The following is a 12,862-nucleotide window of genomic DNA, read 5'->3' on the forward strand; positions in this document are numbered from 1 at the left end:
CGCCTCCGTCAGAGAGGACGACAAAAGAGCAAGAGGCAATGATGGGTATCAAGCGCCGTGTGTAACTGGTTCAAATACCCGGTGGCGCCCCGCTGCCGCGCGCCCACGGAGACACAGGGATCCCCGAGCGCGCAGGGCCAGCCCGAAAGGACCCAGCGCTCGCGCTGCCCCTGCACCGCGCGCAGGCATAGCGTGACTGACATCCCCGCGCGGAAACTACAGCTCCCGGCAGGCCCCGCGCCGGCCGCGCGCCCCCGCCCCGCACGCCCCCGCCCCCCGCCCCCGGGCCTCAGGACGGGACAGGGAGGAGGGCGGGAGGGAGAGGGAGGAAGGGGCGCCAGCGGCGGGCGGGATCGTGCGAGGCGCGTGAAGCCTCGCTGGCGCCTCGTCCGGGACCCAGACGCTGGCGGCCGTGGAGTTTCTCACGACCGGCGGAGCTCTCCCTCTGTAAGTCGTTGCCTCGGGGAGCGCGGATCAGACACCGAAAAAGTTAGCGCCGCGGCGGCCGCCGCTTTGTTCTCGCGGCCCGTCGGGTGAGGCGGCGGCGGCCCCTCCCCCACCCGCACGCGGCGGCGGCGGGACTCCGGGCCCCGCGCGGGGCTGGGCGGCGACCGCCCGGGGCCAGGCGGGAAGTTGGCGGAGCGCTGGGCGGGAGGCGCGGGCGGGGGTGGGGGTGGGGGCGCCGCGGCGGGCCGGGGGCGCCGGCGCGGCCGCCAGATGGGGCCAAGTTCCGGCGTGGGCGCGGAGGCCAACTTGGGTCCGCGCTCCGCGGGCGACCACCGCGCGTGCGGCCGCCTCGGGAGCGGTCTGTTTCGGGGTCCCTCCAGCTGGCTCCCGACGCCGGACCCGCGACAGTCAAGCTGCCGAATTTGGGATGAGCCTTTTTTTCTTTTTCATTTCATCACTTCGAGTTGCAGCCGTCTCAGAGCGGGGAGTAAATGGTGCTTAGAGCATGGGAGCCCCCACCCCAGTTTCCTGACTGTGCTTAGTTTTGCAAGTTGCAGCCTTGCTCGGAGTTGTTCTTAACCCCGGGAGGTTTTTCTTGAGATGAAACGCTGAGGAGTGCGACTGTTTCTTTGAGCAGCAACCATAACCGCGTACTACTCGATTGCCTGTTGGATATTTTATTTGAAGTCATCGCAGGCAGAAGCATAGGCCTTGCCGACTGCAGGCACGAATATAAATTCCAGGGACAGGCGTAAAACCTGCAGACTTTTCCATACACAGATTGATGGCTTGGACATAACTGTCTCTTCGACCACACCCATCCCCACAGGAAATAAGATATCGGTGTCATCTTTGATTAGGAAGAATAAGTTCCACCCTGAACTACAATTTTGTACTACCCAGCCTTCATAAGCTGTAGCCGCAAATGAAACAAAAAGTTTTCGAATGCCTTAATCTGTACCCTAGAAAATGCTATATTGTGTTACTCTTACAACTGCTTCTACTTAGTACTTAACGCTGCAGTTCTTTCCTACGTTTTTAGCGACTATGATTTTGCTTAGATCAAGCTTACTTACTTACCAACTTCTCATGCCTTGAAGGCTGGGAATACCTCTGGATTTGCTGCCGAAGACGTCCATATAAAGTACCCCGATCTAGGTCTAGACTAGTTTAATTTTATCAAGGAACCTTTTCTTCCTCCCCTGTTAGGATCTGAATTGAGAGCAAGCATGAAAATTCAGCTAAAAAACAAGTTACAAGTTTTAGTAAAAGTATTTTAAACATGTCACTTAAAGCCTTCACCTTACGTTTTGCTTTTTAGCAGTTAATATACATGTGGTAGACCTGATCAGATGAGTTTGGAGTATTTGACAAGCCAGTTTCCATACAATAATTTGGTGGCTAGCATTTCACTTTTTAGGATGATTCACATTCAAGATATCTGGAGTAATTTTTTAAGCATCTCAGATAGTAGTGAGTCTTTTAGATATACAAATTTTATAAGCTTTCAGTATCATCAGACGACCCCTTTAAAAGAGAAATTTCTCTTGTGGGTTGTTTTTAATTTAACACTGGCATATGCAAAAAAAAAAAGGCTTTAATAAATCAAGTTTTGGGACAGTAAATTTAAAAAATTAAATTAGAATTGAAAAAACCTCATAGAGAAAAAACGAACTGATCATTTCAATGCACTTTTAAGGGACATTTTCTCATTTAAAAAAAGACATTTTAAAAGTGATGAAAATATTACCATATTGAAGTGAATTGCTCATTTTTAAAAGAAATTACTCTTACAGGCCTGGATATATGAGGAAATTATTTGCTAGTACAGATTTTAACTTGATTTAATAATTGTTCTTATGGTTCACAATTTTCTGTTAGTACTTTGAGTCTCTGATTATGTAATTTAAATTGAACTTGTATGTGCCCTCTTTGGAGCAGTTGTCCTGTTCGTCAAAAAATTTGAGATGATACACTTAGGAAATGTTTTTGTTTTAATTTCATTGCAGAAAAGTTTTCTCCACTTGTGTGGTTAGTTTACAGTGACATTGTGTGAGAAATTGCTCATTGGCTGTTAGCCAGTCAGATTTCTCAGATACCACTGGGGCGAAGAGAGGCGATGAAGGCCCATCAAGCCCAGCATAGATTCCTACAGCATTGCCAGATTGGCAGTCTGTAATCTTATTACCGGATAAACTTTTCAGTGGCTGAGCAGAGAGCAGACATAGTATGCTCTCTGTCCTCTCTCTGAGAGTAGAAGGACTGAGATTCAAATGTCACTGATCCAGATAAACAGAATTTTAGCAGCAACAATTTAGTTGAATGCTGATCTCTTAGGAAAAGTATTATATTAACCTAAGGTAATAGTTTTTGAAATTGTATTTGCTGCAAACTGTGATTTTAAAAAACCGAAAAGTTATTTGACTTTAATGCGATATACAGTATAAAAGCAACACTAGGATTATTAAGCCAGATCAAGCCTGTTATTAAAGCAAAATGACCTCAGGACACTGGTCAGTATTGCACTGAAAAAGGGCACATGCTTTTTTACGTGCTAAAAGAATACGTCTACATATTAACAGGAGGGAAAAAAAAATAGCATTCCTAGCACACAAAACTAAATTGAACAAGGACAACCCATTACTAGTAGGAGTCATGGTAAATATTACGCTGTTCTGAATAAGAAAAGCATTTTACCTCTTCACTTTAGCCCTGATTACAAAAAGGACACTGGCTACACTAAATAATGAGCTTCCTTTTGAAGTACTGTGTGTAAGAATTGGATTTGTTTTGTCTTCCTGGAATCCTCCCTTCTCTGCTTCCCTGACTCCTACTTATCCTTTAGGTCTTAGCTTAAGCACTACTTCCTTAAAGTCACCTTGCCTGAGACCCCAGTTAAAATTAGGTCCTTTTGGTATACTCGGTCATTTCACTTTCCATAATTTGTAGTTCCCTTGCTGTTTATGTGAATGGTGTTTGTTTAATGTGTGTACCCCACATCACACTGTAAGCTCCAGAAAGAACAGTAGCCATATCTGTATTGGTTACTGCTATATAAGCGCAGCGACTGTAGTAACAGTCTGGCAAATAATAGGCACTCAGTAAATATTTGTTGAATGAAAATGCTGTTATTAGAGCTTGTAATTAGAGGCTTTGCCAAGATATGAGATATGTACGTTCAGGGGGGAGGTAAGGGAGTGGGAGAGAAAGGTAGATCAACTTGTGATGTTACTACGAAGTCCTAGGCCTTTGTTTTGCCTTGTCTGTAGTAATATGGCAGGTTGGGCTCATGATTCCTTTCATATTTCATCTTTTGATTCCATTCCGCAGTGGTGATGGATCCTGTAAGCTCATTTGAATGGGATATGCGACAAATTAACTTCCCCCAAAGAATATTTGAGATGTTCCAAGTAAACGTATTAGAAATGCTTGCCAATCCATAGCTGTTAGAAGTAAAGATATCTAATTGATACATAGCTTATAAATTAGTAATTGTCTTTTGTCTCTGTTTTCTAATTGAAACATAAAGACAAAGTAAATTACACTTCTTGGATTTTTTTGATGTTTAGTGTTAATATTTTGAATCCTACGTCTTGCATCTTACAGAGAAAATCAGGGTTCCATAAAATAAAAGGAGAGAGAAAACAGTTGGGATGAATGGGCAGAAGCTTAAAGACAGCTCACTTAGTTTCTTCTATTTGTTTTCATGCTGAAACTGTAAAAAATATTTTTATACAAAACTATAACATTTATATAGTTTATTAACAGTTATCAATAGTTCTGATAAATTGGTTGATTGTATTACTAGACAGTTATAATAAAATGGAAATTTAGTGGGAAGACGTCCATTGAAAATAAATTATTATTGAACACAGCAGTATCTTGTATTTTGAAGTATTTGACCTGAATACAGTATTATTGGTAGATATTTTGCTACCTTTTTCATGACAGTTGTTCAGCTTTTGAAACTACTTGTAAGTGACTGACTACTTCAGGAGAAAACCTGGTGGGTAGTTAGGCTGTTGGAGGTGGAATGCAACAGAAAGAACACGGGCTTTGGAGTCTGGCAAACTTTTGTTTGAATCCCAGTTCTATCTCACATTAGCTGTGTAGTTGTGAGCAAGCAACTATAAACTTTGGTTCCTTTTCAGTAAAACAGAGTGGAACAAATCTAGAGTGGTCTTGAGAATGTAATGAAGTATCATATATCAATTGCTGCGGTTAGCATAAAGTAGGACCTTCCTTCTTAATTTCCTCATGGAATCACTGTAAAAATCGTTAAAACTTACTGAGCACTGAACTGTAAGCCGGGTACTGTTGAAAGTACTTTACATGCAGTAGCTCCGTGCTCTTGACCTCCTGTGAGGTAAGCAAGTAGTGCGGTTATCTTCATTTTACTTCTCTGCAGTGATACTGAATAAAACTGATTATTCTCTTAACACCTTTTCAAATGTTTGAACACCATTATTCTGTTTGGCTTTGTTAAGCATGTATTTGTCCCATGACATTGTTTTCACCTTTATCTAGATGCATGCTGTTACTACTATTTTTTAATCAATATGGCTCTTAAAAATGTGGACTGTAGAAATGAATACAGTGGTAAGGTAGGCTGACTGGCAACAGAGTTTACAGGTTGGTGCTGATGTGTTCTCAGTGTCCTGGGGGGTTAGATTTGCATTAGTTCTTTTAGTTACAGATTAGCAGCTCTCGTTAAACTCTTAGGTGGCTGACTCCCCTTCTGAATACCTTCTAAATCAGCACTTCTCCATTTCTTCTCCATTAACTTTTTGAAACCAAATGTAAAGCTTTACACTCACTGTTGTTACATTTCACTTTAATTTTAGTTTATTTCTCCCGGATCGTACACTCTGAGGATTTTATAAGCATGTTTTCTGTGTCTTTATCTTATGAATAATCAAAAACAATATAGGGCCGAGGACAGAGTTCTGAGGCACTCCCCTAAAGACTTCTTTCATCTAGGCTGATCTAGAGTAGTGAATTTACCCAACTACACTAACATCCAACTCACACTCAAACAACATATTTGCAAAAATAGTGTGAAAAACCATCTTGAATACTGTTTTGGCCAGAATACACTTTTTTCTCCCTGGCTTTGCTAATTGTGTGATCTTGGGCAAGTACTTTGATTTCTAAGCATGTTTTTTCCACTATACAATGGGTTGTTGCAGAGGATTAAATGAGGTAATGCATATAAAGTGCTTAGACAGTGTCTGGCAGATAGTTGGAGCTCAATGACTATAAGTTATTATTTTTTTCCCTTGCATCTGAGAAGTCTAGTAATCCTTCTTTTCCAAGATGTAAATGCAGTTGATTTGGCATTATTTGTTCTGTTTTAATTCATGCTGACATCTAGTGATTATTATATTCTTTTCTAAATATTCAGAAACCATTTCCTTTCATAATCTATTCTCAGATTTGACTAAAAATTAAGTTTACATGTCTGTGATTTCTGAAATCTACTTCCCTACTCCTCCAGCTCCAAAATTCGAAGCAACCCTGACCCATCTCCAGGCCCTGATTATTTTTTTCTGAGCTCTTTCTCTAAGATTTTAGGAGTCAGCTTTGTGATTACACTTGCTAATTGCTTTTGCAGTGTGGAATGAATTGCATCTGGAACCCAAGACTTACTACATAAAGTTGTTTTAGTCTCTCTCATTCACCAGGCTAGGGTTTCGGTTCTCATTGCCCTTCTACAACTTTAGTTTAAAAACTGAGAGAAGATCAGCAAAATACAAGTTGAGCAATTCTGCCTTCTGTACGTGCTCAACCTTAACAACATCCTCTCTGAGCAGTGATTCTCTCAGTTCCTTGTTCTCTTTGAAAAATAATATGTTATTTTATGGAGATAGCACTTAGTAAGAAAGTATGAAACTTGGGTCCTGATTCCCACTCTGCCTCTTAATTACCTGCGTGATGCTGGGCACGTTGCTTTATCTGCTTGTGCTTCTATTTTCTCATCTGCAAAAGTCATATTTGTCTCCAAAGAGGTGTGCACGAGGTAAAGTATGTAAAGCATTTATGAGATGTTAAGTGCTGTACTGTATAAGGTGGGTTAATATTTATTTGAATGTAGCTATAAAAGCTTTTGTTATCTTTAAGTAATTTTTTCTAAGCCTTAGTTTTCCCTGAGCTTTCTAATTCCTGATACTACATCTGTATGTTTTTGCTCTTCTGTTGTGTTCATCCTGATTTATTTAGCCCCATTAACTACTGTCCGGAGAGTCATTCTGCAACCACATTGGATGCTTCACTCTTTTTCATCATTGGAATTGTTTACAGTTATATATGGAAAATTTAGAAAGATTTCTTGTGAGCCATTTCACTTAGGCCATGGGGGTCATGCCTTTTGTTTTGTTTTTGAAATGTCCTGTTGTAAACTGTGATACATATATAACTGAGTCTAGTGCTGTCTCTCTTTTTACTTATAGAAACCCTTTATGATAAGGTCACTTTCTCCTATGTTCCTGTCTTAAGTATGTTGTTCACATTATAACTGTGCATAGTATGTCCCCTTCTGCTTTCTTGGCCTTATGGAAGAAATCTGTCAAAAAGCAAGTCAGCAATCATATTTTGGTAGAATTAGACTTTTAATATAAAAAAGAATACTCTTAACATGTCTTTATTAGGACAGTGTTCTACTTCTTTGGTATGGCTGAGTGGTACGTGCTTTACTTCTATGACGATATCAGTTTTAACCTTCTTTTAGTCCCTTCTGTTTTTCTCTGTTTTTGTCTTAACTCAGTTGTGTATTGTGGAATAAAAGTGTTTGATCTTCAGATTTTGGGTGTTAGTGAGGGGTGCCATGGGCTTGGTGGTGGTGGTGGTAGTGGTGAGCAGAAGGCTCTCCCTAAAATTATATCTACAGTAAAAAAAAAAGAAAAAGAAAAAAGACTCTGATAACTAGACCTCCAGAACGACTACCTGTTAGGATTTATTGGTGAATTGTAAACATGCAACCAAAACTTCTCATTTAAAAAAATTAAAGGGATTCTTGGCATTCTGAAAATAATGTCAAATGAGTATAAAATATTAAGAGTGTTTTTAAAATTCCTTCCAGGCTGACTACATTTCAGAAAACATCAACTCTTCTCAGCGGACCAATTCTTCAAGTGAAATATACCTGTACTGTTTTAAAAAGCTTTGTGCTTCATCATGGAAAAATTTACCCCCCCCAAAAATGAAAATGAAGACATTTGAGAAGGTGATTTAAGGTGTGGATATTTGAGAAAGTATCCCATCAAATCATTGAACCTAACAATAAGGATTAAATAGATTAATCCTAAACACTTCTCTTTTAAACCAGGAGGATTTCATCTTAACAGAAAAACAACTTTTATTCAATATGTATTTTCTGAAATTAAAAGAGAGAGACAAAAGTAGACTTAAAAGAAAATAGATGAAGATGGTTAGTAAATAAGCAGTGTCAACTCTTTTCTGATGAGGATAATTCAGTGATGTTAAATCCTTTCCAAATCCCTGGTTGTGGTCCTGAAGACAAGACTGTTTTTTGATGGGACATCTGATACTAGGGGAAGTGGGACCTTCTGTGTATTCAGCTCACAGTTGTAGAAGATGCAGTCATTGGCATGAGTGGCTTAAAAGAGGAAATACAGCAGTTTTCAATTAAATCCAAAAGTACAGTCATGTTTTTACTCCTGTGATTGTAAAAGCCTCTTCATAACCACTGAAAAAGAATTGACAACTATTTTAAAAGATTAAAGAAAGGCAGATGTCTGCAAACAATTCCCCTCCATCAGCCCAGAAGTCTGTATTACCTGCAACTCTTCCTGCTGTGCTTCCCACTCCTTCTCCGTGTTCAAGTCCTAAAACAGGACTCTCTGCCCGGCTCTCTAATGGAAGCTTCAGTGCACCATCACTCACCAACTCCAGAGGCTCAGAGCATACAATTTCATTTCTGCTGCAAATTGGCCTTACACGGGAGAGTGTTACCATTGAAGCCCAGGAACTATCTTTATCTGCTGTCAAGGATCTTGTGTGCTCCATTGTTTATCAAAAGGTACTGTGCATACTATTTATGTCCATACTTTTTCTAATTAACGTTGTTCCTAATGCTTTTCTATAAATTATACATGCAACAATGAGTTAACACGTGAGTCAATTGATTATGTCCTAATTTTGATCATTTTGGGAAAAGTGCTAATAGGCTAGAAGCCTAAGGTCTGAAATTTCAGGTCCTAACAACTGGAGCCTATATCCTAACTTTAAAATACTGCCTATTCAATTTCCTTTTTAAGAGCATGAAAATCCATATAGAATCAAGAGGACTTAAGAAATCTCCTTTGTTTTTAGAGAAAACAGGAGTTAGAGGGTGCAAGCCATCCAGATGGCTTCCCTAAAGGATAAGACCCAGCTGTGGCTGAGTCCCAGGTGCATACGTGTTCTTCCTAGGTGCGCTGTATTCCGCCCTCTTTTTTATACTCTCTTCTTTCCCTTTTGGTCTTAATTTCACCTAAACTGCCATCTGATATGAGAAGACCACTCTCTCTTGCTTAAAAAATAGGTAAATGAGTTTTGAATATATGACAATACATAAAAATTGGAAATTGAGGGTAGTTTTTGTTTCCTCTCTACCTGTCTCCTGTCCTGTCCTGTACTATACCATTTTTGTTTTTGAGAGAGAGAGAGAGCACGCGCGCAAGCAAGCATGAGAGTGCTAATGGGAGAAGAGCGGAAGCAGAGGGAGAAGGAGAGAGAGAACCTCAGTTAGGCTCCATGCCCAGATCCAAGCCCGACACAGGGCTGGATCTCACAAGTGTGAGATCGTGATCTCAGCTGAAACCAAGAGTCAGACGCTTAACCAACTGAGCCACCCAGGCACCCCTATACTATACTATTTTTTAAGGAACCTTAGCTAAATGTCTTTAATAATCTTGATTTGGTGGATAAGCAGGGACGTTCTCTATTTTATCATGAAACTGTATATTTACATAGTGTGAATAGGGTACATTTTATTTTTGATGGACTGAGCATATGGTTCAAACAAATTAGTATATTTTTTATTTTAAAAATCATTGCACAAGATTAATATATTTGGATTCATGCTCTTTATCTTCCTTTGTTTTAATTTCTTTAAAAATTAAAAAAAAAATTTAATGTTTATTTTTGAGAGAGACAAAGCACGAATGGGGGAGAAGCAGAGAGAGAGAGAGAGAGCAAGCCGGACATGGGCTTGAAGTCACAAACCATGAGATCATGACCTGAGCTGAAGTTGGATGCTTAACTGACTGAGCCACCTGGGTGCCCCCCAAAGTATTTTTTTAATGTTTATTTATTTTGAGAGAGAGAGAGAGAGAGAGAGAGAGAGAGAGAGAGAGAGAGACACCAAGCATGAGTGGGGGAGGGGCAGACAGAGAGGGAGACACAGAATGTGAAGCAGGCTCCAGGCTCTGAGCTGTCAGCACAGAGCCCGATGCGGGGCTCAAACCCACGAACCTGAGCCAAGATCATGACCTGAGCTGAAGTTGGACGCTCAACCAATGGAGCCACCCAGGCGCCCGCCCCTGTTTTTCTTTTAATTTCTTATCTTTGTTTGTTATTATCTTCTGATGTAGATGCATTTAATAGTCTAAAACATGTGATGTGGTTTGTAAAAATAATCTGTGCCTGTGTGTCAACAATAACTTGTCTGTTGAAATGTGGCCTAAAGATTCACTTTCCTTTTGTAGATCTGTAGAACCGTCTGCGTGCCTTTAAGTATTTTTGCTTTTATTTTCCCTTTCATTAAATGTTACAGAGGTTTTTCACAAATATTTTTGCGAAAGGTTTTTAATGTAAAGGTAAGCTTTTAACTTAACTATAGTTTGTAACTTTAATGTTTCTTTTTTATTTGAGTGCATAGAAATTCTAAAAAATGTTTGTTTATTTTGTGAAAGAGTGTGCCAACAGGGGAGGGGGAGAGAGAGAGAGGGAGAAAGAAAGAAAGAGAACCCCACACAGGCTCCACACTCAGTGCAGAGTCCGACACAGGGCTCCATCACACAACCCTGGGATCATGACCCAAGTCGAAATTAAGAGTTGGACACTTAACCAACTGAGCCACCCAGGCACCCCAAACCTATAGAAATTTATAACCAATGTTTTGGCAGAGTCTGTATTTATTGTTTTCAATCTTCTAAAATTTCACTTTGTTCTTACATTTATACAGAGGCATGCTGATTTCCTACAGGATTATTTTAGAATTCATGTTACTTCATCTTTAATATAGATGTGAGAAGTGGGTCAGATAAACTCTTAGAAAACTTGATTAAAAATCATAATCCATGAAAAATTACAGTGATACCAAGGAAATAAACAGGATAGAGCCGAAGGAAAAAAAAGATAACTTAGGGTGAACTTTATATAGAATTATTGATTCTAGAAATATCATAGTGAACTGAATTTGAATCAGTATTATAGTGATATGGGGATGTATCTGGCAAAAATATGTAGCATATATAGGGCATAAACATACTACACATTTCTAAGAGTTTTGAGCTTGAAACTAGGTCAGCTGTATTGCTTATTTACTGTTTAACTTTGCACAAGTGATTTGACTTCTCGGGATTACAATTTCCAGATCTATCAATGACTGAGTTGGGATGATTTCTAGTGTGTAATTACAGTGGTGAGATTATGAAATATTTAATCAAAATTGGGTCTTCACTGCTAGAGACAGTTAAAGGAAAAAGGAGTTTCAAGGGATGACCTACTCCAGATCCTAACCAGAGAAAAATCTTAAGGCAACTAGCTCAGATTCTGAGATTTTATAGAGACATCTCATGGATCCCTAACTCATTTGGAGGATGGAAAAATCACGTCAGAAGTTCTTTTGTTTTTTCCTTCCCTCTTGGGTACTTGCTCATTAGTCATCCATTTTCATTACCTACATCTCTACAGCTCCAGGTTAGCTGCCAGGGCTCTGAGGGTCACATACCTGCTTTTCTTATATCTATTCTTAGTAAATGCATTTACCTGAACCTTTTAAAAGATGGGGTACTGGTTAAATTTTAGGTTGGGAAGATTAACCATATCTCCCTTCTCTCAAAAAGCTTACAGTCTACTGAAGGAAACAGAGTAAAACATGAAAAGTAGAAAGTGAGGTTAAGGTAGAGAGTGCTCTTCTCAGGTTAATAAAGGATGTGGAAGACTTCATACAGAAAGTAGCATTTTATTTGATATTTAAAGAATGAGCAAGATTTCAATAATATAGGAGGTGGGGAATACATTCCAGGTAAAAGAATTAAGATGATTGAAGATACAGAAGGGGACAAGAGGAAGATTATAATAACATTTACTGAGTGCCTATTCTATGTTGGGAGCTTTACACACATTTTCTAGTTAATCCTCACAATAGTTTGTGGTGCATCTCAAATTTTAATGTATATGCCAGTTATCTAGTGATTCTTCTAAAATGTAGCTTTTGAATCAGTAGGTTTGGGGTGGGTCTAAGCATTTGTAATATGGTCTTAGGGGAGGTTGATGCTCCTTCTCCAAGGACCTCACTGAGTGGGAAGAGTGTGGGTAATATAATTGCTGTTGAATAAAGGAGGAACTGAATTTCAGAGACATTTAATTACTTGCTGAAAGTTGGAATTCAAACACAGGTCTTTTTTAAACTCCAAAACCTGTATACTCTTTTCAGTGCACCACACTGCCTTCTTCATGCAAAGGAAATTTTTGCACTTGATTCCTGTAAGAGCAGAGATTTAACTAAGGTCTGCGTGCAGCAAAGCAACATGATCAGATTTGTGTTTGGGAAAGCTTAAATGTGTAACTCAGTGTGACATAAAATAAGGAGATCAGGTAAGAAGCCACTGTAATGAATATCTGAACTGAGATGGTTGGGAAGTGAATATATTTGAAGAGCGTTGGGCAAGTAGTGTTGGTAAAACTTGACAGCCTATTGAAGAAGACGGGAGTGCGGGTGGCTGGATGGGTGGTGATGCTGGTAACCAAGTTAGAAAATTCAGAAAGAAAAGTGAGGTTTTTACTGGGGGGAGAGAATTCTCTCTCGGGGGGGGAGAGAATAGGACTGATTTTTATCAAACTTTAATAAGATAGAGTTCCCATGTTCTAGAAATTTTTAAGGATTTTGGGCCCTAGTGTTCTGCTGTGACTCTTGAAATAGAATCATGATTCCTTGAGAAGAACCTTCCCAACTTTCTTTCTGTAGAGAAACCAACAAGGCGGAAAAGTGATGAAAAGAGCTCTTACTTTGAAGGACCAGAGGAAAGGTCTCTAAAAGTTAGTGAAATAAGCCTGGAGGGCAATCCTCCTTTTGAATTAGTAGAGGAGGACTGCCTGAGATATGATTTCATGTTAATGATATTTTAGATTTTTTAAAATATTTTTAATCTAGTCATAATACCAAATGTGTATTCCATCTATTTTACAT

At 39.7% G+C, this 12,862-nt stretch overlaps 1 protein-coding gene across 2 annotated transcripts in view; it reads left to right on the forward strand.

The window, feature by feature from the left end:
- The first annotated feature begins 318 nt into the window (after nucleotides 1-318).
- PRKD3 (protein kinase D3) overlaps nucleotides 319-12,862 on the forward strand; it is an 87,943-nt gene continuing 75,399 nt past the window's right edge. The window contains exons 1-2 of one of the 2 annotated variants that reach the window (XM_042982153.1): nucleotides 319-447; nucleotides 7,526-8,485. In XM_042982153.1, coding sequence (XP_042838087.1) covers nucleotides 8,198-8,485 — 288 coding nt within the window. In that variant the 5' untranslated portion in view covers nucleotides 319-447; nucleotides 7,526-8,197. The remainder of the gene's footprint in view (nucleotides 448-7,525; nucleotides 8,486-12,862) is intronic. The other variant, XM_042982152.1, reaches the window with a different exon arrangement.

This window comes from Panthera tigris, chromosome A3 (assembly GCF_018350195.1).
Source record: "Panthera tigris isolate Pti1 chromosome A3, P.tigris_Pti1_mat1.1, whole genome shotgun sequence".
Classification (NCBI taxonomy): Eukaryota; Metazoa; Chordata; class Mammalia; order Carnivora; family Felidae; genus Panthera; species Panthera tigris.